Consider the following 26,572-nt stretch of genomic DNA (forward strand, 5'->3'; position numbering starts at 1 on the left):
ATGAGGACACAACCTCCTTATATGAGAAGCTGTAGAGGGCGCGCCATATATGGTATTAAAAGTACACATCTCGAACCACCCCCCCCCCCCCCCCCGGGCCAAGAATTCCGTCCTGACCATGGGCTTTAGTTTGTAAAATGTTGAAGGGAAGAGGGTATATTTGCATCTTTGGTTTCTAGTTCTATACGATGAACAATTATATCTATTTAGGGGTGGTCAAAAATCGAATAATACACGAAGCAAAAATCGTCTAAAAATTCTTCAGACCTCAGTAGCTATTACATAAAAATATTTTCAATACTCTCATTATGGTCATCCCCTAATAAAATCAAATGATACCAAAATCTACTGCAGTACTGCATGGTTAAATGATTAACGATAAACATACATGGTTATGCAATAACGATATCTAATGGCTAGTGTAACAGAAAACAGGTCTACCGTATGCGCTGTATGGCAGGATTCTTCATGCAATGTTGAACTGTGTAGGTCATGTTGAATTTGTTTCAATAGATAATTGCTTCCAAGTGGCCTTTTTCAGCCAATCTCACAATTTTTTGTGAAAAACAAAATGGTTTTGACATCCTGACGGTCTCAATCTCTTCACAATACTTGCCAGATTTGACATTGCTAAACGTTATTGACTCCCCTGGTAGGTCCACAGGGTACCAGAAATCTGGTTGTTGTTGTTTGTATTGTTGTTTATATCAGTTGTGTTGTTGTTGACCAACAAAATTCAATGAACATAACTATTGTGTTATTCTTTCAAAGATGATGTAGATGCCATAAACATAACACAGACACTATCATTATTTCACCCGATGCAACTCTCTCAACATACTCTCTAGCTATACTGTAAAACAACAACACGACCGATATAAACATAATAACATACAAATGACAACAACAAAGACAACACCCAGGTATCTGGTTTCCCTGTGGTAGGTCTACACAAAGTCATCGGGGACAACCGACGTTTCTCCTTGCCAAAAGTTGCCAAAACACTACTCTCTATGCAGTTAAATACACAACATTGACGACAGTACAATGTAACTTGCAATTGAAGTCTGTCTTTCTGTGAAGACGTAATGCTGTATTCAGTTTGTATCTCTAAGCTTCAACAAAATGAGACCTGAAAACATGGTAAACTATAGCCGCGACGTACGCTCTCATCTGTAGGAATTCTCAACAGTCACAAACCCTCTTCATCATATGGAATATTCATTCCTTGATAATGTGTTCTTGCTGTTGGCAACAATGCTGGTTAATTATAAAGGAGAAGGCAATGTGTGGAACACAGTGACCAAGTTGGAAGCTATGTCTGAAACAACATATTTATTCTTTGGGTTTTTTCAGAATATTACAAGTTACATGATTCTTAAAATACATGAAAACACCACTGAAATGCATAACACATTTTTACAGCTTTCTCTGCTGTGACAAACTGTGTATTTTCAACTTTGTTCAAACTTTGATTTTACAAGACCAATAGCTTTGATGGCTAGGTTTCAGTTCATTTTGCAGCAGAATGAGAAATGGAGAAGAGGATATAGCAAATGACTTTACAAGTTCTGCATTATGAAATTCCTTTACTTAAAAAAAAAGGTATCTCTCATACAGTTTTCTACTTCTGTTGATACATTTACAAATTTATGGTAGTTGGGGCCTGTGTGTAGTGGCAACGTCCCTGTGAACCGAAATGTGAATACTTTGTCAAGTGCTGGCTTGGAAAAAAGTGAATGTTGCTTAGAAGCCTTTTCAATGTTGGACTTAAATAAGAAGTCTTTCGATGTTCTGCTGTACAACTTGAATCTGAGGTTTCAACTGGGACCCTTCATTGACAGTCACAGAACAGGCGATTACTGGACGAGATACTCCACAGGCACGGCCCAGAGCTGAAAATAGATAAATGTATGATTGATCATTTATCAGTTTTCTATGATTTTATATCAGAAGCAGATCACATACAACTACAGTATTGAGGCATAACCATAGCTTAAGAAATAGGTTTCTGGTGGAGCAAGAATTCATGTTGTCTATCATTCACAGAGCAACTAAAGCTCAAATAGATCACTTCATGGATGAAACTCTAGACTTGCATTTTCTAGACTTAGAACTAAAGGCAGCATACTTCCAGAAGACAGGGCTTGACAATTTTTTTTCCAGTTCACTTGTCCGTCGGACAAGTGGATTTTCAATTTCACTTGTCCTCTCAAAAATTTTACTTGTCCTCCATTTGTAATAATCAAGACCAAAATACTTGCGACGAATTCCGTAGCGACTTTCACGGCTTTCTTATCTTGGTAATTTTCGCCGATGTTGACGCCGATTTTTTTCAAAAGTTTACATTGAAGTAGGCCTGCGTACGGTCTGTGTGTTCTTGGCGTTATACGGCCTCCACCACAAGAGGCCGTAATAACGCCGGGAACACACAGACCTGTAGTGTACGCAGGGCTAACATTGAATTTGAAGGTACATATCATACATCGGCTTCCCGTGTTTGGCAAGCATAAATGCTGTCGTAAAAAGATTGGTCAGTTTCTGTCGCTGGTCGTCGTCATTCGGTTCACGCATTGCGAGTGCATGCGATCGAATTGTTGGCAAGTGAAACCGTACTATCGGGCTCAGCGGGACCCACAAAATTTCCACAATCATTGTCCCCGTCACGATCTCATCTGCGATGTGCCAAACAGTCCAAATGCGGTTGACTAAACTCGTGAGACCTTATCGATTCAACGCGAAACATGTCGTATCTGTCAAGCAAAGCATTTCGCTTGGTTTGGCCATGGAGGTAGTCTCTTCCTACCTCCATGCTTTGGCAATGGTGGGGTATTTGAGACACGACGTACTGAACATTTTGGAACCGTCATTTCAACCAAGGCCACTGTGCTTTCCAAATTCCATTTCGGGAGATAACATCTACGGCGTTTTTCCTCATCATAACGCTTATGTTTAGATCTTTTGTCAGAAACATCGTTCTAAATCATCACATCGAGTCGTCGATCACGCTGGCCCTCGTGGCGCCGTCGTAAATAATCACAATGTCGTTTCTCAGAGTTACACAATGCCCATCGTCGTAAACTACGTGCCTCTTTACGGCAACAACTTTGCTTGATTTTTGCGTAGGTCTGCGGAGCAGAAATTACGATCTGGCTCGCGAAAATGCACAATGCCTTGTTTGCATTAGTGGAGATATTACCCTAAAATACTCATATTTACAGCGATCATATAAATGATGCCGTATGTTTTGGGTTCGAATCCGATTGAAAACTATCCGAATTAAGTACTGCACGGTCGATTGCCAATAAGCGCTATGGCATTGGGTTTTGCAATTTTTTACCTAATTTGTTGGGGCGGAGCAGTCAGCATTCAACAAAGAAATGCTGTTTACGCCAAATTTTAAGCGACTTTTTAATTGGACGATGAAACAATTTCATGTCGATCATCGAAAAATTGCAACATTGTGTGAGTCGGCAAGTGAATCGCAGAAGAACGTCACAATTGTATCTAAAAAAGTCAGTGATTGACATTTATTTTGTGTGAACGACAACGCAAATCGGGCGACACGTGCACAAACCGCAACTTAGGTTCGCGTCGATTGCGCCAGAAGTTGTATAAACAACTTGTCCGGCGGGCGACCAGATTTTATTTTTGACTTGCCCGAACGTAAATTTCACTTGTCCCGGGCGTCGGGCAATAGGAATTGTCAAGCCCTCCAGAAGATTTGAAGCTTGTAGCTTAATGGTTTGCTGAATATTATTGACATTACTGAATCCAATCAGCTCCCCAGTTTTAGCTCTCGACTCCTTATGGTGCTGTGAATAGTTAAAATTTAATCCTTTGAGTGCTGTAATTTTTCCCACCAAAATTTTGGTGCAACATTTTCCCAATTTTTAAAGTTTTTCTGTTATTTTCTTTTATAATTTTGAACCAAATGGACATCACATTTTATTGGCTGCAGTTTTTTATCAAATTTAGGCAAAAATCTGAAAAAAATTGACTAGGGTATAATTTTTAAATGTGACAAAAATTGCAGCTGACTCGCAGCGTGTTTGCAAGGTTATATCTGATTGGTCGATTGTCACTATTCACAGCAACTTAGGGAGTTTATTTGTATTATTTAATTGTAACGGTAAGATTCTGCCAACCAATTGGATAACAGCTTCGAAATCGCTGCAAGTCGCCCCAAAAATTGACATTGGCGCTCAACCATGGCCTTCAAAGCCAGTGCAGATTGGCCCTTTAGGTTTGTCAAACTCATGTCTGTGTAGATGATGACAAACTCTTTATTTCACTCAAGGTGAAATTAATTCAATCACAAGGAGCTCTCATCTTGTCATTTCTAATGGTGGAAAGCTGCACACTGTTGCTAAATTTAGCCACTGTAAATTCTGTTGGAAATGGGAAGTATTGTAATTTTTGGAATGAGGACTTACCTTGCCTGGATCTGACAAACACATACGGTACATTTTTATCTTCACACAGTAGTGGAAGATGAAGCAGGATTTCCAATGGTTCAGTGTCTGCCGCCATGACGATGAATTCTGAAATTCCACGGTTCAGAGTCTTTGTGGCTGTGTAGATAAAATAAGACAGAATTAGTAACTTTAGCCTATGAATAATAATGCCTCACCCCCTATGCCCATTGGTATATTCATACGCATTTTTAGTCCCCGCAGACGTAGTCCGGTGGGACTATTATATGGTTGCTAGCACTAAGGTAGCAAACTTCACATTTGCCATTTGGTATTGTGATGTTTAAATTTAGAACATACTGAGAACGCAATGAGATCTAGGCAAACATCCTTAAAACCAATTGAATGAATGAAAAACACGGCAACTACTGTAATGGCTGCAATCTTTTGTGTCTGTCAGGGAGTCTACAGTTTCTATGGTGATAACAAGTGACTGTAAATCCTCACATCAAGAGAAAATCTGAAAGGACCAATTGAAAAATTATGCGCCAATAAGACACGTCAAGATCTATTTTTTGGGAAAACATACTTGATCCACTCAATTTATGTATATTGTACTAGAAGCATGGATAAAATATTTCAGAGAAGGTGTGATGCAATTCTGTCATTGATGCAGTTCTGTCAATGACATGTACATGGACATAGCACCTAACTAACAATTTCTGGATGTTTGCAACAAGAAAGGGCTCCTTGTCCATCAAAAGAGTTGAATGTGTTTATTGTGACAACCTGACATTTCAGATAGGTGAGGTAACTCAACTGGAAACTCCTGCTTTGTACGTGATTGCATAGCCAGCGAAAGTTGGCGGGATGATCCAGATACAGGATGTAATATCTTTGTCAAAAATAATATTTTCTAAGAAAATAGGTGACCTTTACATATATTTTTAAAAACTTTAGATGCTGTGCCATACTGGCAATGTATAAGTATATGCCATGATTTGATCCTCACTTAGCCTTTACTAAGTTTTCAGTTACTGATACACTAATTCTTGGTTAGTTGCTGGGCATTTGGGCTAGACTCTATGACAGGCATCCATGCAGCAAATCCTGTCTCAAGGGAAATTCTGAAGATGACAACTATGAAGGTTTTATTCACTGCTGATTACATGACATATTTGTTCAAGGTTGGATGAAGGGTACAATGAACGTTATTGGTAGTGTGCACTGACCTAAATCACCTGTTTAAGTTCAGGCTTAATTAGATGTAACTTCTTATTGTATTTTCCAATAGTATTGTTCCCCTGAAAAAATGGAGTTTATTGTCTTACATGTACTTCTAAAGTTAAATGCTTTATCTTCGCTTTGTCAACTCTGGCTTTACCCCTTGTTATAGTTGATTACAAGTACCATGTTGTACATAATGTGTTGTTTATTAGACTAGGGAATTTCACAACAGTTCAGGGAGAAAGAGACACTGTATTTGTATCACAGGACAAAATTAACGGGAAAAAGTAACATTTTTAGCAATTCTTGCCTTAGCTTTGAGAAGGTGTCAAACCACTGGCAATATGCATATTCTGTAAATTCAATAAGAACTGGATACTCCATACAGCATATCATCTGATAATTAGGTTTTTCAAAAGACATGTCTAGTTCAGACAGAAACATGGTCATGTTTTGTTTGTGAATGACAAGGAGTAAAAGACAGTGAGATACTAGGGGATGGACATATCAGTACTTGAGGTTGGGATGAGATAGGACAAGTTGTGATATGAAAAATGACTCTGTGTTTAACTTTTACATTATTATGGCTACCAATATTGTCCAGAAATAAAGGTTGAGAACAACAAATGTGCTTGAAAAGTATTCTGCTTTCATCTCTCAACAGATCATCAGTATTTATGATTGAATGCAAGGGTACGTTTTCCCTAACCACCAGTACAGATGACTTGTCTGTGTACAAAATCAAAAATTATTTGACACGGCGAAGTCTGTGCAATGCTTATCATAGCTTTAACCATAGACAGTGGAGTGGAACGACATCCCTATCTATGCTTTCACCTGAAATTTATGTCAATACAAGAGACCTAACATGATGGGTAAATGCTTTTTTCACCAATCATTTACTTGCCAAGGTTGGCCTTTCTGAGAGGAAATAAACCATAAATTTTCAGTGCACATACAGATGTGCCTATTGTCATAAAAATACTACGTATTGGGGCAAAAAGTGAGTGTCGATAAGTTCAACCTTCAAGCCATTGTTCAAAGAAAACTGGAAAAACTAATCGATTAGTCAGATCAAGAAAAGTAACCTGCCAGTTTGTTCTGGACTGTTTACAATAGACAAATATTTCAAATCTAAAATATTGAGGGACTGGGACTGAAGCTGGGAAATACAGAATAAATAATGCAAAACTAAGGCAGGAAGTCATGCCCTTCATTTAGTTCCTTTCAGGACATTGAGGAGATGACTAGCTGAAGTCGCTCCTTCTTGAACACCTGTCTATGAGGGCCAAGATTTTCTGTACAGTGCGAAATCAATTTGTTGGAAAATGACAAAAATACCATAAGTGATTTTCATTGGGCAGACTCCATATCAGCAAGTTTAGTGAATTGAGACTGTCACTACTTTACATTAATCAGTACTTGTCATGTACAGACTGTAACCCATTGGGTCAAAGTGGATTCAGGAATACTCACACTAACATAAACTGTTGGAGAATGCAATTATATATGAACACCGGGAATGAAAAGTTTCATTGTTGGTGGTAACAAGTTTTATGTTTACATATTAAAACTAAACTTGTGTAAATATGAATTTTATTTTACAGCATGTATATGTTCTGATTCATTTTGGAAATATTTCCACTCTGTGATTCTAATTTACCTGCTTTTTGTGAATTGTGCGTATATCTGTATTAATAAAATGCAACCCATCTTTTCATACAGGCTAGAAGCTTGCAATGCAAATAAATGTTTGCAATATGGTGTAGTATTGATGCTTCATTTAAAGTTGTAAATATTTTAAAGGAATTTTATGTCACACTTTCTATTTCAACTGAAAACTAATAAATGACATTGTTTTTACCTTCATTTGCTCCTTTTCTCAGCTGTTTATAGTTGGCAGCTTGCTGAACTAAATCCAGAATCTCTTTCGTCAGTTTAGGGTCTGCCAATGGATAGGCCTTTGGGTTGACATCTTCAGTTGCCTGAAATAAAGATCAGAAATCGAAGATTACCTTTCATTCATGATTCCATTACCACAACCTGATCTTGTTGGTGGTTTGTTATTGCTAATAAACCAGTTGCAATGTTTCCCATTATTCACTGGTTCAGACAAGGTGAAGTAGAAGGCATAGATCTGTTTCTTGGTTCTACGGCAGAACAAAAACAAATTTTTGCCATGGGCAGGGAAGAAATTACACTTTTTACAGTGGGCAAGGAGAAAATTTTAAATCATAAATGGGCCAATCACATAGCCTCTTTTAGAGGGTGTAATGGATTACACGACAGGCTCATTTACAATTTCAAAGCTTGATGTCGTTCAATGGCAAAAAGCAACCTGGGAATGCAGAAGAGCAGGAATTGGAAGAAATGGTATCAACATGACTTTAGAAATCAGACATTTACTTTCTTATTGATCGCATATTCATTTTACATGGTGAACATGTGACCCCTATTCATGTTCTTCAAAACTGGTATGGTTTTTAAGTCATCTGCAGTGAGATGGCCATATTGTTTGCAACAGGAAAAAATTATATCATGGACCGTGGCATGGCATGAGCAGCCATGAAGTTGCATCCCTTGCGGGAGTTCAGAAAGTAGTGATACTGATGTTGGAATGTGTCACATACATTGTTCAGTTGATTATTTAAAGTTTTATTCAATTTCATGTTTTTCTTATGTTTATTCATTTACTTATTTGTTTATTTGTTTTAGTTTATTTCTTTGTTTATTTATCCTGGCTACCCTGTGGTCTCCTTTCCAAAGATAAATTACTACCGGAAGTATACTCAGCCCAGCTGAAGCTCCTACAAGTCAATATTTTAAGTTATTGGCTAAATAACTATCTTGTCCATTGGTTTGCAGAAGCAAAACATTTACAAACCAAGCTGTAAACACTACTAGTACCAAATCAGAGTAGAGAGTCCCATGCTGAACCCGGCCCCACTGTGTATAGGAGTAGCTGGCTCCAAGCGCAAAATGACACCGCTGCGTAAACCCGTTGGCCAGAACCATTGATCATAAATTTCAATAACTACCACTACAAGTTATGTTAAACGTTTATGCAACATTTCCTTTGAGGTTCCTAAACACATTTGACGACTCTATCATCATGCTGTATATATAATTGTCGATGCAAATGGGAGGTCTTCTCTTGAGAAAGCCTGGAGGTATCTCCCGGGCTAAGCTATGCAATGACTCTGATCATCTCTACCAGTCTGAAAGGAGGGTACTTCATTTGCATGCATAATTAGGGATTTAGTTCAAATTCGAACAGCGCCCTCTAGCCAGTGAGTGACGGTTATGGCATTTTTCGCCAGAATTTTATCCGCAGATATCTCAGCCTTCGTTTAGCATACGTCCTGTTTCCAGTTAGCGGCTGAATTGTACTCTTAGTTAGTGTTCGCCGATGATTTTTTATGGGGTTTTATCAATTCGTTTTTGCGTTAGCCTTATTTTCATGGTTTTCGAGCGACCGAAAATGCCGTTCACTAACACTGCCGCAAAAGCATATCCAAAGTCAAATTTCATGAGAAGTAGGGAGGGGACGTATCTTGAGTAGGTCCATACGATCTGAAAAAATCTCAGTGGCTTAAGCCTCCGTTTTTGAAATAAGTCTCGTTGAAGTTGACTATGCAGCGACGTTCATGTGTTAAATCTAACATGGCGACGTACAGCGCAGCGTGAGTGTACACGTAAACTCTTTCAGCTCTTTCTCGGTCCTCACCGGCTAACTTGGCAGATTTTTTCGGTTCTGTTTATGTTTTCAATGATTGTGACGAGGAAGCAAGACTGCAAGCTTGTGTTACCTCACTGGCCAACACAATCTGCCTGGCTGGCTTCTCGGTAAAGTCGTGGACAGTGCAAATGGAGAAAAACACTACGGTGACAGAAGGGCTACGTTTATCACTGTCTGTGGCCGTACACGTAGTATAGTGGTAGACACCCGTCGTACTGACTAGCAGTGCTGTTTCGTTTTGTGTGATTTTTCCGTTTTCGCATTCTAGTAGCTAGCAAGCATACAAAAACTGTAGGAAATAACATCGACTGCAAAAAATCTCCGTGGATAAATACGGCTACTCTGTATCCCACACACGAGTACGTGAATATAGATGCGGCTAGAATGATAGCCGGTAAACAGCTGCGCGTTGCGGCCATCCCTGCTAGCATTACCGTGCGTGCTCGAACTAGACCGGCACATTTTATAACTCATGTAACTAGCAAAAAATTTTTTAAGTATTGATGGTCATAATGTGACATTAATTAAATACTTTATTTATATATAACATCAGTGACCCGAGATTATAGGAGTAAACTTTGAAAAAAATGAAAGATTAATCGTGTAACACCCGCGCCGTGTGAACTACAAGTGGTTTGTTTGGTCGCGGTAAACAGCGTGGAGTGTACGTAGCGTAACGGGTGTTCGTACACTCATAGACCCTCGAGATCTACGTATACAGCGATATGGTAACTGCATGCCAACATTCAACACTGCCGCAAATACATGTCCATGGTCGCACGGTCATGAAAATTTCACCAAATGTTGATAATAGTTAAATGAATATTTTCTGAAATTTTCGACTTGGCTTAAGACCTCTAAGGTCATTATCGAGCTGTTTTACGAAAAAGGTGAAGTTTACTTCCGCATTTGGCGGGTCGACCTCGCCACCCACTTTGTAGCGATTTAAATAAAATCTTCTCAACTTTTGTGAGTTTACCCAAGGAAAACAGATCATTAGTATGTATGCTACAACTGTGAGCAAAAATTTTAGTTCTAGCTATTGTACGTTTTGCTGCACGTCGATATTTAAAGACCACCCTTTCGCCGTATTTTATCCCTCACTGCAGTGGCGGTCAGCTTAACGAAAACGAGGCTCTCTAACACGAACTTTTATGCAAATTTCATAGGCTCCTTTCAGACTGTACAGCCAAAACCCGTCCTCAGCAAACTGTTACAGTTCTTCAAGTCCAATATATGTGTAATTAATTCATAACAAAAGCTTTATAAAGTAATAACAGGGCACCATTTTACAAACGGTATAGCCACAAACTAATGACGTCAAATAGCCATACACAAAACACAGAAGCCTTGTAATTACAGCACTGTGTATTGTGTATGGTGATTTGACGGCATCAGTTTGTGGCCATACCACTTGTAAAATGGTGCCAATAACAGAATCAAACCAAGCTGTTGGGCTGGGTGTGTAAGGGGGATGACTTTGCAGTGGGGTTGGGTTTCGGGGCAGGGATCTCAGTTGCATTCACTAGTACAAACCGACAGTGCACAATCGCTTGTGGTTTGATGCATGGCAAAGGCCACTGTACCATTAGAGTGAGCATAGAAGCTACCAAAAGTGACCTTTGCCTTGAATCGAACAACAAGTGACAGTGGGCATGTGGATAAGGTCACCTCTGGTATAAAATTGACAAGATGAAGTAGATAATGAAGAGTAACAATCAAAAATAAATGATACTTCTATGAGAACATGTGTGGAAATGAAACCCAACATAGCTTTCTTGATTTTTTGGATGCAGTTTACATTATTTGCAAGATTCCCACGCACGCACGGTACGCAACTTGCAAGCACTCTACCAATATTACCATGTACCATTTGAGGGAGAATCCCAGGCTCTACATACTATGTGTAATTTTTACGCTACCCCAAGTTAGTTCATGCGATTTGCTGCACGTGCAATTCCCACACTGGATAGTATTATCGTGACATCTAAACGTAGACCACAAAAAAACTATACAGGTAACACCCTTCTTTCAGGAACTAACCGGCACAGCACACAGCACCAGTTTGCTACTACTACAACAACAATGTTCAGTACTACGACGAGCCGTATGCTGTTGTAGCTGGTTGGCAGAGGGGAAAGACAAAAGCGTTATGCGAGCATAGGAATTAGGGAACAACAAAACGCATTCACTGTATGTAACTATCTTTAGCGTAGTGTTCAAAGTTCAAATAGCGGAACTCCAAAGGTAAGATCTCCACGACACGGATCTTCGTTTCACACGTGCTCTCCTGAAACCGCCATTTTGGATGCGAGTCTTTCTTCGAGAACAGGAAGTCTGAGTGAAAACGGCGACATCAATGTTTAAACGAAAACTATGACCAGAAAAAAGTAGGCTTAAATCGATTCAATATTAATCTTACCATTGTTTCTATCTTTCACTCACTGCAGGTCGGTTTAGGGGTGAGTTTCGTCCTCTCTGCGTAAAGCTTCCCGGAGGATACGAAAACCAAAATACACGTGTTGTCACTAAAGGCCTCGGTTTCAAAATGATAGAGGTCAAAGGTCACATACGACCAGACAACTTTTTCGAGTCGTGCAAAGTTGGAGCTACTGATGATAGGTAACTGTCAAATTTCTGGTAGGGATTATTCCTTTTTGGGGATAATATTTTAAGAAATCACTTTGATCTTCTGTAAGACTTTCTTGAATTTAAAACTGCTGATTTTTTTTCACGTATTCTTAGATTTTTACCAACTTTTACACTGAAATAGTGTCGTCTGCTTTCGAGATCCCGCCAAAGTCTGAAATCGGAGTCATCCTATCTGCGGCAAGACCAAACCGATCGGTGCGGATACCCTCTCCCCAGAGTAATTTCGAACGATTTTGCAAAGGATCTCCCGCACTCAAAGGTACAGTACTCTATAAATACAATATGAAATCACATGATGGAGAGACTGTGGTGAAATGTAGATCAAAGTGTCGTCTCAAGCCAACCACAGTCACTGAACGACCAGGAATATCACAGACATGACGTCCTTTTAATACTGTTTACATGTACTGTTCTGTCGTGTATGCGTTCGTCACATGCATGAAGAGTTTCAGGTGGTGGAAACATTTTCCATATTCTTGTCAAATTAAATATTACAAATGATCATGGTTTAATCTAAATTTTGATTTATAATATATTTAAAATCTTAAAAAAAGAAGAACTCGCTATCTTTTTCGAACTTGCAAAAGAAATTAAAAGTGTAAATCACTTCAAATCAAGGCCTGCATATGCAGTCATGTGTACACATGAGTAGCTACCGACCATGCAGTCCACAGCAGAAAGAAATTCATTCTGGAAGAAACTGTGATGTACAGTGAAGTAAATATTGTACTCCGAAAAATGTGGACGCTTTGAACTTCTTATCTTAAAATGACAAAAACTGAGGAAAGGCTACACACAATGATAACAGAATATTTAAATCATCAAACTTTTTCAAGCATCATGTGTTCTGAGGTATTATATTACAAAACTGAGGAAACAGCACACACACCTATAATGTCAAACTATAGTACTAAACTTGATGCCATAATTTTTTTCTGATCTGAACAATCACAAAATACAATGTTTGAAAATATTTGTACTGGTTGCATTGTGATATATACTGGTTCATTTGTTTCAATTTTTATTAAGTTGACATAAACATGATAGTTCTTGTTGGTAGTGTGCCATGTCAGTGAACAAAATCAAAATGTTGATGTATACTGAGTTAAAAGACAAGATTTACTTCTCTTAACATTTTTTAACTGATTTTTACAAAATGATAGCTTGGTACTTCAATTATGAATTTGTTAGATGAAAGTGGCAGAACTTTACATATTTTTTGGCAGCTGGCGTAATTTATGCCACATTAATTCAAGTTTTATCGATAGATTTCCAGAGGAGTCACATTGCAGAAACTGCGTAGATCAAGATGGCATCAGATCAGGTTGTAGAGGAAGACATTCAAGATGACATTGATGAGGTAAACGGTTCAAAATTTTATCTTTTCAACAAGGTACTTTCCTGATACTTGACATTTGCTTCAAACATAATAGCTTTATAACATATAATAATTGTTTGATGATATCACTCATTTGCAAACATACAAAAACATTTGTATGTCAAAATATATTATGGCAATATCTTGGTAAATAAAGAAATCAAGAGCATCTCTACAGCAGGCCATGAAAGAAATTGTAATGGATGGAGCATTAGCACAGGTAGAACACTTGCATTTATTTATTACACACAACTTGATAATGTAATGCAACATATTTGACAGTCATTCAGAGTTTTGGCTGATAATTTCCAGTTATCTGCTTTTTTTAGTGGAAAGTATAAAGACAATGATGATTGATGAGATTTTGTTTACCTAATTTAAATGTTTCCATTCACCTATAGTTTAGCTCTATTATGGCCACCATTTGGGCCACTGTCCTGTGAAGTCCCAATTAACCACTGTAGCTCAGACCAGAACAGTGAACACTAGTGAAATTGTGTAATTTACAAATATTTGTTCACAAATATGAGCCAGTCTTAAATTTAAGACCACTGAAGTTACTTTGATTCTGGTCTTGCAAAACATAATCTCACACAGAATGGACATGCTGACTCTTAATTTTTTATTATCATAATAAATGAATCAAAAGGTTATCTATATTTTTTGGACAAAATCAAATCACATGAAATTAAAGCAATGGACATGCTGACTCTTAATTTTTTATTATCATGATAAATGAATCAAATGGTTGTCAATATTTTATTGTGATCACATTCCTTGTGTTATTTTGACCTGTTAATGAAAGGTTGATGTCATAATTCTTTCAGAATATAAAATAATGTAGAAAATTCAAACAAATAAGAATAATTATACATTAGAACAATATGTTATAGACATTAGAACCATTGCGTGACAGCTTGTCAGTTTCCAGAAAGGTTCTCAGTGAAATTACAGAATTTGTCAACAACACTCTTGAAGCCTTAAAATTTATTTGATTTCTGACATCTTTCAGGAGTCCTTTTTTCAAGACATTGATCTGTTGCAGAATCATGGCATTGTAAGTGCAACTACATTAATTGAACATGAAATATCACAGTCTACAGTTGAAAACCATGTTCATATATTTTGAACTACTCGTGTGAAAAATTAAAAAGAAACATGCCTCGGTCATGACATTTATCTCTTCTGTTAATTCTGCTGTAAGACTCGGCATCTCTTCACCTGGCAAACAATAGCCATACAAATATCAAACCTACTTTTTTCAAAGAAATACAATGCTGCAAGAAAGGTTATCTTTTTGGTTTGATTCTCAAGAAAACAGCATATATATGCAAACATTCTTTCCAGTTCAGTAATTTTTTAAGGAGCATTTTACAATCAGCTGGCTGTCCTATGAATCTCGTAAATCATAACCTCTTCATGAAAAATACAGCAGTATAGCCAACTGTAATTTGTTTCAAGATGTTCCAAAACCATTAATTTTCAGTATTACTGGCATTCAGTAAATATCCTATTATATTGGAGCATATATTTTTTCACAGGGATAAGGGTATATTTTTCTCACTGTCTATATGAAATAATTTCAGAATGTTGCAGATATCAAGAAATTAAAATCATCAGGAATCTGTACAGTCAAGGTTTGTCACCTCCTATATAGTATTAAGAAATGTTTGTTTGTAATTCAGTTCCTGATAAATAACTTTCTTTCAGGTCACTTATTAATGTATCATTTAACATGATTTTAAATATTTGTCTATAGAAAATGTCATATAGTCAATAATGTACTGCATTTGTTTACAATGAATCCATACCTTTAGTTCTATGGAAAGTTACTGTTGTTTTGTTATTGCAGCACATTGTCAAGTTCAATTGACAAGTATTCATCATTGGCAAAATAAAAAATGTTTCGACATCTTTCTGTTTGTTCACCAACACTGACCATTCACATTTCTAATCCATGATAGGGTATCTTGATGACTACCCGTAAACATCTGTGTGCCATTAAAGGTATCTCAGAAGCCAAGATGGAAAAGATCAAAGAGGCTGCTGGTAAAATATTGGTAAGTGTTGGCATAGGGCAAGTGGCCTCTTTTAGTTTACTTAATCGAAAAATAGTTTTTTTATGCTTGAAGTGCATGTCTTGGAATGTTTTGGGATTTCCTTTGATTATTCTTTACAAATTAACAGCCAGTTCAAGAGAGCTGCCTAAAATCAGTATTGATTGAGAATTCTTTACTCGAGGGGTCATTTTTTCTCGTCCTCCATACTTAGACATTTTTATCATCTTAACATTGGTCAATACAACAATAATGAGTCACGATCATTTATTGTCTTTTGCTCTTATTCCTTGAATAATGTATCAATTTTTATAGACTAGGTACAACATTTGTTGGTCAAGTTTGTCCTTTTCATCATAATGGGCTCAACTTTGTACAAGGACCCTGACCAAGGTCTACAAAATGTGCATTTGTTTCAACATATAACAAGAGAAAGTATCAGATTGGAATGAATGAGAATTTTATGTTTAGTGTAAAATTTTAGAGTGGCAAAAGCTACAACTGGTTTTTCAACAGAGTTATTTGGCAATTTAACATGTACAAATAGCAATTATTCATATCAGTACTTGAGTGACAACCTGTTCTGACTTATTTGTGCAATGACCTGTAAAGGTGTAGTCAGCATGATACAGAAAATTAGAACATGAATGCTATAAATAAGAATCATGTCCATAGTATTACAGATGAACATGATCAAAGTATGTGATTATCATCACAGCTCATGATAGCTGCCAATATGCAGTACAGTATACAGATCTGTATTATTCTTCCAAAAACATTGATTTTTAGGCATACAATTTCTTTTGAAATAGATGCTATGTTAAATTTGACATTGTCTTCATGTCATGTTCTTTGTATTGACAATCTTTTGAAAGCATGTGTTGTGAATTTCCCTAAAAACAAAGTATTTAGCACTAAGCATGTCAAATCAGAACTTCATTTTCTAGAATATAGACAGGTGTAAGTCGCCCCACAAATTTTTTTCAAGTTCAATTTACTAAAACTTTGTAGTTTTACATGGTTAAGTATTACAAATTTTAAATCACTATTCAATAATTTTATCCTCAATTCACATATTTAATCTTATCCCAATAGCTATAAAGATCTGTAGCCTAGCTTCCATAGAATAGATTTGTATTTGTTCTTCAACGTAAACACACTGTACCGATAAATCTCTTACAGTATGAGAGCCAATGTTAACCCTGCTTTTCTCTTTCCTTTGTCAGGATCCAGGTTTTCTGACTGCATTAGAGTTCAGTGAGAAGCGCAAGAATGTGTTCAGAATAACAACAGGAAGCACAGAATTGGAGTAAGTGTACATTTATTGTAATCATCAGTTACAGACCATGCAGCACAAAGGTATCAGTGTGACTTGAATGACTGCTTTAGAAACAGAAGTGAACAACTCAGGTGACTTATAATAGTTTCTTTGTTTGCATGAATATACTGCTTGCGTCATTATAGGGATGATTGATTATTTTTATTCATGCACAATGTGTGGAAGAGATTTGCATTGCATGAAAGGGAATGTACCGTAATGTTGCCTCATTTATTATGAGTAAGAAAGGCTGAGAATAGTACTAACTATAAAGTGGTTTTACCTTTTTGGAGGTGAATTGAGGTCTATTGAGGATGACTTTTCTGTTTTGTGGTAAAATTACCTGGTAATAGAAATAATTTAATAATTTGAATATGTACACTTCTGTTGTTTCATAGGTTAATTTATGAAACTGTAGCAATGACATGGTATGTTTCATAAATAGTTACCACAGTATGTATTCATGATGAATCTTGTAGTGTACATTACAATAAAAAAGTGGCCAGCCATTCATGCAATAAGGCAAATATTACCCTCTGTGCAATCAACCATTTCACAACAAATTCCATGTACCCTGGGATGTTTTCAGAGTGGGTGGACTGATTATATTTACAAGGCTGTTGAGGTGGAAGGATTAATGTTGATGATATGGTATTATGTGGCATATGTTTACTTTTCAGTAAGCTGCTTGGAGGCGGCATTGAAAGCATGGCAATAACAGAGGCATTTGGGGAGTTCAGAACTGGTAAAACTCAGATATCACATACTTTGTGTGTTACAACTCAATTACCTGGAGCTAATGGCTACCCTGGAGGAAAAGTAGTCTTTGTAGATACAGAAAATACTTTGTATCCTTTTCAACACTCATTCTAATCTCTTCAGTGTGGAATTACTTCAAAACAATTCTTGTCTGATACTTGAAAGAAATATTCTTGTGTAAACAAATCTTTAAAACTACAAATGCACAGTACCATGCTAATGTGTTTGCTATTTCTCATTCATTTTGGCCATCATATTCACTCCTACATGTAGATATTGTACTGAGTACATTTACCAGGGTATGTATACATTAGCAAGATGCATTTATTTAAAATCCACTTGTGTTAGTAAATTCACAGAAATCAATATGTATCGGTCAAAGCTGTTATTAAAAATTAATACAGATGTACATGAAGACACCTGTTGAATATTACCTTTTTCCTAGCTATTGTCCCTGCCATCCACAAATGACCAGCAGGAGAAATACTAGTGGTTCCTCCTTCCGTGAACTTCATTATACAGGAGAACATATGTGCTGTAAATTTAGTGTTATAATGAACCCGCTGCTTGTTACCTTTGAACGACATTTTCTTTAACTCTCATATTAGCCGTCCAGACAGATTAAGAGCCATTGCAGATCGTTTTAACTTAGACCATGAGGCCATGCTGGACAATGTACTGTATGCCAGAGCCTATACAAGTAAGTTTTTGAGATAAAAGTTATATAAATTGTATTCATTACATTATCATCTGTGTTATCTTATTCACAGTAAATTGTTATTAAGATGTGTTGTCTATCACCCACTTTGGAACAAAAAAGCCAAAGTGTCAGGTACTTGAAGTCAATCTGTGTTGACAGTTCAGAAATCAAACTTAAGCATTGAGCAAGTTGAGCATTTTAAGTCTTACAGATAAAATTGTTTTGCTGGCATTCATGAACATTTTATCTGAATGTACACTTTCTCATCCATATTTCCTATCGTTAAACTTTCTTATTCAATACAAATGGTTTCAAGAAAATTATGTCCATGATGTAAACCGATAATGATGTTATGTAGCTTTGCCATATTTTTCATCTACAGCTTTGTTTATTCCCTGCTGTCTGTCCCTGGAGTATGGTATTATACATCAACATCACTGTTTCTCTAAGCTGTAAATTTTACTTTGCAATTCAACATGTGTTACATCGACATAATCGATCTGCTCTGCATAAGCAATAGATGTTGCTTGTTCTATGGATAAGATGTATGAGAGTTTCTGTTGTGCAATATGAAAACAGCCTGTACAGCCATAAAAACAAAGTAATTTTACTATAATATTGTGAGGGCAGTCATACACATTCTTGGTTATTAATGATTCTCAAAAGTTGAGTATTCTTAGACAGGTTACCCATGCCATACATTAGGCAAAACTCCACTTTTCTTACACCAAGTTCAGTCATGATCTCAAGTAAAGACAAGTAAATGTAACCATTTGCTTTCTGGATTTCATAATTATCTTTTCTCACAAGATGTTTAGTTCTTCAGTTGTACTTCTTACAAATACAAAGTGTATTTCACCAGTTAGTTTTTTTAAAGTGATGGGGAAGACATTGGCAAGAATAGAGTAATGCATTTAACCATTTATTCATGTAATGCTGTGAGAAGGTGATGAGTACTCACCAATACAACCCATGAATTATATATATAATATATATATATATATATATATATATATATATATATATATATATATATATATATATATATATATATATATATATATATATATATATATATATATATATATATATATATATATATATTCGTTTGTAGGATATTACACACGTACCAATCTTCTGGTTCAAATAGTTTATCATAACCACGCCACCGACAACACTGGGGACAACCTGAAAAACCAGAGTCGAACATATATATATATATATATATATATATATATATATATATATATATATATATATATATATATATATATATATATATATATATATATATATATATATATATATATATATATATATATATATATATATATATATATATATATAGATATCATGTGTGATGCATCATCTTCCTTTGTACTCTCGATAGGTGAACATCAGCATGAACTCCTTGAACATGTAGCTGCCAAATTCCATGAAGAGCCTGGAGTTTTCAAACTGTTGGTTTGTATCAAATTTAATAGGATTCTCATTGATGCCATATTCATATACTTTTGTAACTTTTACATTTTTCATGAATCAAATCAGAAAGACTCATCCCTGAATATTCCCTCTTCAGATAATTGATTCCATCATGGCATTGTTCCGAGTTGACTTCAGTGGAAGGGGTGAATTAGCAGACCGACAACAGAAATTAGCTCAGATGTTATCAAGACTGCAGAAGATTTCTGAAGGTACTATGAGACATTAGAGCTAGATCAAACTTTAATTTCCAGCTGCCAATTTTGTGCAATGAACAAAGAAGTAAAAACTTCACTTTGATCCAATAAACCAACTGTGAAGACAGAAAGATACTGGAAAGAGTAACCTGTTCTCAGATATTGTTACACAAGAGAGAGTATGATATTAGCTATTATCATGGCACTTTGTCTTCAAATTATACTTTTTTGTTGATAGAGTACAATGTTGCAGTATTCATAACCAATCAAATGACAGCTGATCCAGGAGCTACAATGAGGTAAGCCAGGTTTCTCAATGGTACATGGAATCATCGCTTGCCAAATATGGCAATTAAGATTTGCAATTTTTTAACCTGTACCATTCTGATTGCTGCATATGGCAGATGAAAGAAAAGCTCAATGTCAGTAAAACATGTTTTACTTTTATACTGACATTGCTATTGTTATCTGCTATCCTAATCCACTGATTTCATTTTAAATTCTGGTTCATTTTAGGGTTGTGTAGTTTGTTAATTAGTTGAATTAGTTCAATTTTGATTCTCTGACTGCTGGATTTATCCTTTTCTCCACAAAACTTGTGCATAGAACATTTTGTGAAAGCTTATGTGTTGTGAAGACTTTATTTACATGGGTTTGGCAATTTTCTAGCTTTCAAGCAGATCCCAAGAAACCAATTGGTGGCCATATTCTTGCCCATGCTTCAACTGTGCGAATCAGTCTGAAAAAGGGACGTGGTGAGAATAGGATAGCCAAAATATATGACAGGTATGCAACAACCATGTTAACTTCATTCATAACTTCACTCAATACAATATTGCTGATGCTTTGCTACATGCTACTTAATTGTGAAACAGAATATGTAAATTTATAGAGATAATACCAGTGAATGGTTGTGTGTTATCCTCAAACATTTTGTGTTACCCTATTTTTTGGCTCAGACTCAAATTTCTTATCAGTCATATAATCACAGATTACAAGCATCAATCAACCCTTTGTGTAAAATAAAACTCACTATTGAGGGACTCATAATTGTAAATTTAAACCTAACCTTCAACCTTAACACTTAACTTTTGTCTGTAGTTAGGACAAGAGAGTTTCATGCCTGGTATCAACACCTTTATTGATAGTACAAATTCTTTCACTGTGATCTTGATAGATGTAGAGCTACCAGGTTCCAGGGTAAAATGTGGCTATATCAATTTGTCCGTATAAAAGTGACAATACATACAATGACACTCGTAACTTGCATAAACCTTTCAAAGCTGTGCCAATTTAATCCATACTACACATCAATCATCACCTTAGCTTAGATTTTCCACTGTTGTCTTTTGGTAACCATATGGTTTTATGGTTTTTTTTCAATGCAGTCCTGATATGCCAGAAAATGAAGCAACATTTGCCATTTCTACTGGAGGAATTATTGATGCAAAAGACTAAAGAAATGACCCTTAAAGAATTGCAGAAAGCATTCAAGGACAGTAATTAGACTACTCCAAGCCTCATGCAAGTTCTATAAATTAAGAGGAAGTACTGCAGTTGCCATGGGAACATGAGATGTAAAGTACTTTTTTCTAATTATTGCTGTATTTACAAACTTCCATTGATTCACACTTTCAACCGCCCACAATAGGTGCATGTTCAATCAGCTTTTTTGCCTGGAGATTTTAACTATAGTAAGTGACTACAGGTTTTCAATTTTCTATCAAATGTGCAGCAGTTGTTTTTGTCAATAATAAAAAATTTGAACAGCGATAGAATATGTTCAGTGATGACTCAGAAATTGTACAAAAAGGGTAAAGTTGGCTTGCAAAGTAAGCATGTATGTCTTGTTTTGATGCATCACCAACAATGACGTACCCTAATGCAATTTTTTTTTCTTTTAATTTATACCATTTTTCAGTACAAGGTCATGGCCATGACTTCCACGATATATTTTTGAAAGGAATCTGTGAAAGTTTCATTTGGAAAACTACTTCGTGGCCATGCTTCGAAAAAGTGGTTTTGGAACTTTTTAAAAGGACGTAACAAGTTGCGATACTTACATGTTATGAATTCTCGTTATACAGTCAAATGTGGAAACTCATTTTCTTCAAGGTGCATTGCTTAACCAATTACAGTGTGATTATATCATATGAACTATGTATGCATACACTTTTGCTTTGACATGCATTTACAGACTACTGTTCATTGATGATGAACCAACAGAAGTCTTATCACACTTGTTTCTTTTATTCACACAACTTTGATTGACTAGTTACCCTGTAATCCACATCAGCCCCAAGTCTTGACCTCTTCATCAGTACTGAACACTATTTCACGATGCATAAATTTCTAAAAAAGTTTGAGGATTTGGTTTTTTGTACATTATGAGAGCATCACTTTTGAATTGTTACTACTTTTGCTGAGTGAAGTGAATATTGAACATTCAAACATTCCTTGGCATACGTCCAATCACTAAAGGTCAGTTTACATGCACAACACAACATATTTTGACAACAAGAAATGTTTATTTCTTAATAGACAAAGTTTCAATGTCACATTTCTTGTGAAACTATTTATGATGTAATATTTTCCAAAAAATATCAAAACAAAATGTTTGTTTTTGATTTCTTTATTGAAAGCTGTTAATGAATTAAAACATTTTCAAATAAAGCAAGTTTTAAAGCTTATCAACATTTTATCAAAAGATATTTAAATACAACACTGTAACACAAATCTCTATTCTCTCATGTGACATGATTAGATATAGACTACAACGTCAAAATGGCAGCAGTGACTTAAATATTACACAAAATTACACCTAAACTATTGAATTCTATTAGCACTGTACATAATATCAGAGAAAATCTCTGAATTGTTATTTGTATGTACAGAATTGTAACCATAGATTATTTATACATGAGGAAAAGAGTTATTTTCAGCCTCTAGGTCTCTGCAGCAATGTTCCAATGTCACCTGCCACAGACAAAGAGAAAAAAACGGGCAACCTGTCTTTGATATAGTTTTTGTTTTAATATTACGGTGAAAAATGTGTGTGAAACAACTGGTATTCCGTCAGATTTCATCACCTTAAAATTAAGTGATATCTCTTTAGCACAACCAGACAATTTACGTGATATTCTCAATTCAATTCCCAACTCAAAGCTCAGATTTCTATGCAAGGTCATCTATGGATGCACATTTCCTATTCTGAGTGTTACAGAAAATGACAACATTATGTGAAAGTTCATTCACAAATCGAGAACTTTTTCAAATGCCAAGTTTGATGTCAAAAACACACAAGATAATATAGTCACGATGTCTCAGAGTTGAAGATGGAATTTGATGGAGTGCCATGCACTGCACAAGTTCAAATTTCTGTAGGATCACACATAGGGAGAGTGGACTTTAATTCTAAACAGTGAATTTAGTGTCACTGTGAGACAAAACATTTTGATTTTTCACCGTATGCAGTGGCCATGGTTGGGTTGCTATGATTGAACTGAACTGGACTAGCTGGTGCACTTTAAGTCTAGTTCACCAGGACTTTTAAGGAGTAAGTGTCTTCTGTGATCAATTTACATAACCAAACACTAAAATTGTTAGACTTATTTTCTCTTTGTCAGTGTTCTTACAGCCATTTTAAATATTAAATTAAATTAGAAAACACAAAAATGCAGCAATGATTCTTAGTTACTTAAAGCATTTACTTATAAACTTTGATCTTGACTGAATTTTAGAGCAACTGGAAGGATTTCATTACACAGATGCTGTCTTCAATGAGGTACTTAAATATTTTTGAGAAATCTCTTGCCTCATTGTACAAGACTGACGTCAAAAGAGATCAAGCAGTAACAATGGACTTTGTCCAACATCAACATCATAAAGATATTTTATTTACATTCTAAACACTAATTTTGATTATTTCACATGCTTCCACCATTGACCTGCCACTGGAATCGCAAGCACTGATGAATACAAAATTCTATGAAATCTATGCACCGTCTCACTTTACATTATGGATGGTACATCAACTTGTATTTCAAATATGCTTGTGCAAATTTTTTGTAGGCTTGCACCATAAAATCTTTACATTGTTGCTAAGTCAGGCAATGACTGCAATATTGGACTTACATAAACTGGCAGTGGAATTTGTAAATATTGAAAAAAAAACTTAGTTTATCCTTAATTCTGAAATGCAATAAATATTTACAGCACCATAAGTTACATTTTCTGCCTCAGCTAGCAGACTTATTTACAGAGTTTGGATGTTTTAACATTCCAAAAATAAACTTTATAAACTCTAACAATATACAAATTTAGAGAGAGTTGCATTTTTACACAATTTAGTCATTCTTGCTAAATATCAAATGAATGTCAAGTAGCTCGCTTTATAATCCATGGGCAAAGACATTAAAGGAAACAGTCAATGCCACTACCACAGTTCATGGACAGCTGAAGAATTTTATTTTGGTTAAGAGCAAGGAAATTCAAACTGGTCAAGAACCAAAGGTATCATTTTTGGTGCCCCCAATGATTGCTTTGCTGTCCCTAGAAAAACCAAGAACACCACAGAAAAATTCTATGGCACATGGTTTAAAAATTCTGTAATTCTGTGCAATTTTGATTCATAAAACTTCCAAGAGCAACCAAACAGTATCTTTGTACTGTCGTGAGGTATAATATCTGTACATGGTTACCGAAGCTGAAGATGAAGGGATGATTTGTGGAAAGTGAGGAGTACAACATCTGTGTGAGTCTATGAATGACAGAATAATAGTCAGGACTTGGCTAAATTTTGTTTGCTACCATGTGCTCAAAAACAACCTAGAGAGACAGCCTGATACCTAAGAGACAGACTATGGTTCACTATTGACCCTGGAGTCAAAGGGAAACAAAACTGTGCAGTGAAGATCAAAGCTACACTGCCTAAGCCACGCATATGCTGATATGAACAGTAGCTGTAACTTTTGATATTTTCATTATTTTTGTTATACAGAACAAATCCTTTTTTCCTTCCAAAGTATGTTAAAATCATTAAGTACTAGCCTTACCAACTCAATGACTGTGTACAATATACAATGTTACTGCAAACAAATGAAACCCAGGGCAAGATTATATTCATCTATCAACAATAACACTGGACTTATACACACATGCATGCTATGTTGTGTAGTCTACACAAGTGTGCTCATTGCATAATCAACACTTATATGAGAAATTACCGAAGCTTGCCATTCAGGTTGTTGGGATTTTTTCAAGTTTACTTTGCAAGTGTTATCAGTCACTTTCATTTGGGCCTAATATTGCAGTTGCCCCCCCAAAACACTCCTTCACAAGCTAAGTGTACACTCAACCCTAAGAATACAGATTTAAGGCACCAGATCACAAGGACATTTAACATGTAACATATGTGTTCATACCTTACTTTAACTGTTTAGACAAAGCCAGTGCACATTTAATTTCAAATTTAAATTTTCCTTCAAGTGTATTAGGGAAGTATATTACTAACAAGCTGCAATAATAGGATATCCATTCAAATACTGCAATTTTGAATGATTTCAGTAGCATCTGGACAATTTGCTGAATCGAAATGTGCCAAAGGATGCATACCTGTAGACATGCCCTGATAACAATATTGATAACCTAGGATGCTTTGTGAAGAACACTGGTGCAAAGGACTTGATAGTGGCTCTTTCTGTTTTCTTGTTGCACAATTTGCACATATATGCATCATTTTCATATAAATGCTACTATTCTACAGCATAGCAAATGCAACTCAGATCATTCTAAGAGATCTTACATGTAACAAGCACTATAGTTTATTATCACTCTCACTCCAGGGTAAATGGTTTGCTTTTCTAGTTCCTTCTGCTAAGAACAACATGGACACAGTACTAATGCCACATGCTTAGAACAAAATAGATGTTTATCCCAAAGTTTCAACCTTCTGCTCAAGGTCAGGGACAGACAGACAGACAGATAGATACACACTTAAGTTTATATAAATGACCAATGACAAACACATATAATTTTTTATGTGTTCTTAAAAAGTGTGAGGCATATCCGATAACAGTGACCATCTTTCATAGATTTTCTGTTCTGAGACAAATGAAATCTGATCTTCTATGCTTTGGAAGACAAACACTGCCATCTTTCAAATCAGTGCATACCGTACTTATGCTTGTAATATATCAGAGATCTGTCAAAGAATGTGTGCTATTACAGCAGGAGACAAATGCAGGAGACATCACCAAAATATCACTGTCACTCAAGCACGTACAAGCTTATTCACAGCAATAAGCTGTACTTCATCGATCTCTGCAGGCAAATGAACCTTATTTACAAGTCCTTACACTCTAGACACCAAAGAGGGCAGCACACACATTTAGCTCTGTAGAATGTCTTCTTGATATCGGTGGGTAGTTAATTCTTCTGTAACACTCCATGTACCCTAAATCTGTACAAGCATGTGAACTCTAGGCTTCCGTGATTACCATGGATTTTCAGTTCAATCATAGGGAAAACTCCTGGGTCTGGATCCTGCACAGGAAAACACAATACCATAGCATAAGAAGCTGTATCCCTCAGTGGTCTATCAGAACAGAACTACCACCCAAGAAAAATCTACAAATGACTATCCCACTT

At 36.0% G+C, this 26,572-nt stretch overlaps 3 protein-coding genes across 5 annotated transcripts in view; 1 reads left to right on the top strand and 2 right to left on the bottom strand.

Annotated features, from left to right (window-relative positions):
* Positions 1-1,316: 1,316 nt before the first annotated feature.
* Positions 1,317-11,936, bottom strand: LOC139152002 (NHP2-like protein 1). Its single transcript, XM_070725080.1, has 4 exons — positions 11,804-11,936; positions 7,507-7,627; positions 4,437-4,574; positions 1,317-1,895 (listed from the first exon to the last, which is right to left on the bottom strand). Exons 1-4 carry the CDS (start codon positions 11,804-11,806, stop codon positions 1,771-1,773), a joined length of 387 nt encoding a protein of 128 aa, XP_070581181.1. The 5' UTR covers positions 11,807-11,936; the 3' UTR covers positions 1,317-1,770.
* LOC139152001 (meiotic recombination protein DMC1/LIM15 homolog) lies at positions 11,473-22,493 on the top strand. 2 transcript variants are annotated; one of them, XM_070725078.1, is made up of 14 exons: positions 11,473-11,771; positions 12,127-12,292; positions 13,302-13,393; positions 14,424-14,468; positions 14,998-15,048; positions 15,376-15,471; positions 16,695-16,777; positions 17,467-17,634; positions 18,154-18,245; positions 19,636-19,709; positions 19,825-19,939; positions 20,163-20,223; positions 20,594-20,710; positions 21,313-22,493. In XM_070725078.1, exons 3-14 carry the CDS (start codon positions 13,343-13,345, stop codon positions 21,380-21,382), a joined length of 1,023 nt encoding a protein of 340 aa, XP_070581179.1. In that variant the 5' UTR covers positions 11,473-11,771; positions 12,127-12,292; positions 13,302-13,342; the 3' UTR covers positions 21,383-22,493. The 2 variants fall into 2 exon arrangements, with proteins under 2 accessions (XP_070581179.1, XP_070581180.1); XM_070725079.1 differs by lacking the exon at positions 11,473-11,771 and having other exon boundaries at positions 13,290-13,393.
* The window catches only part of LOC139151999 (putative leucine-rich repeat-containing protein DDB_G0290503), a 40,196-nt gene continuing 36,056 nt past the window's right edge, over positions 22,433-26,572 (bottom strand). For both annotated transcript variants that reach the window (XM_070725077.1, XM_070725076.1), the window contains exon 20: positions 22,433-26,467. In XM_070725077.1, the coding sequence (XP_070581178.1) occupies positions 26,351-26,467 (117 nt within the window). In that variant the 3' untranslated portion in view covers positions 22,433-26,350. The remainder of the gene's footprint in view (positions 26,468-26,572) is intronic.

Source organism: Ptychodera flava, chromosome 15 (assembly GCF_041260155.1).
Source record: "Ptychodera flava strain L36383 chromosome 15, AS_Pfla_20210202, whole genome shotgun sequence".
Classification (NCBI taxonomy): Eukaryota; Metazoa; Hemichordata; class Enteropneusta; family Ptychoderidae; genus Ptychodera; species Ptychodera flava.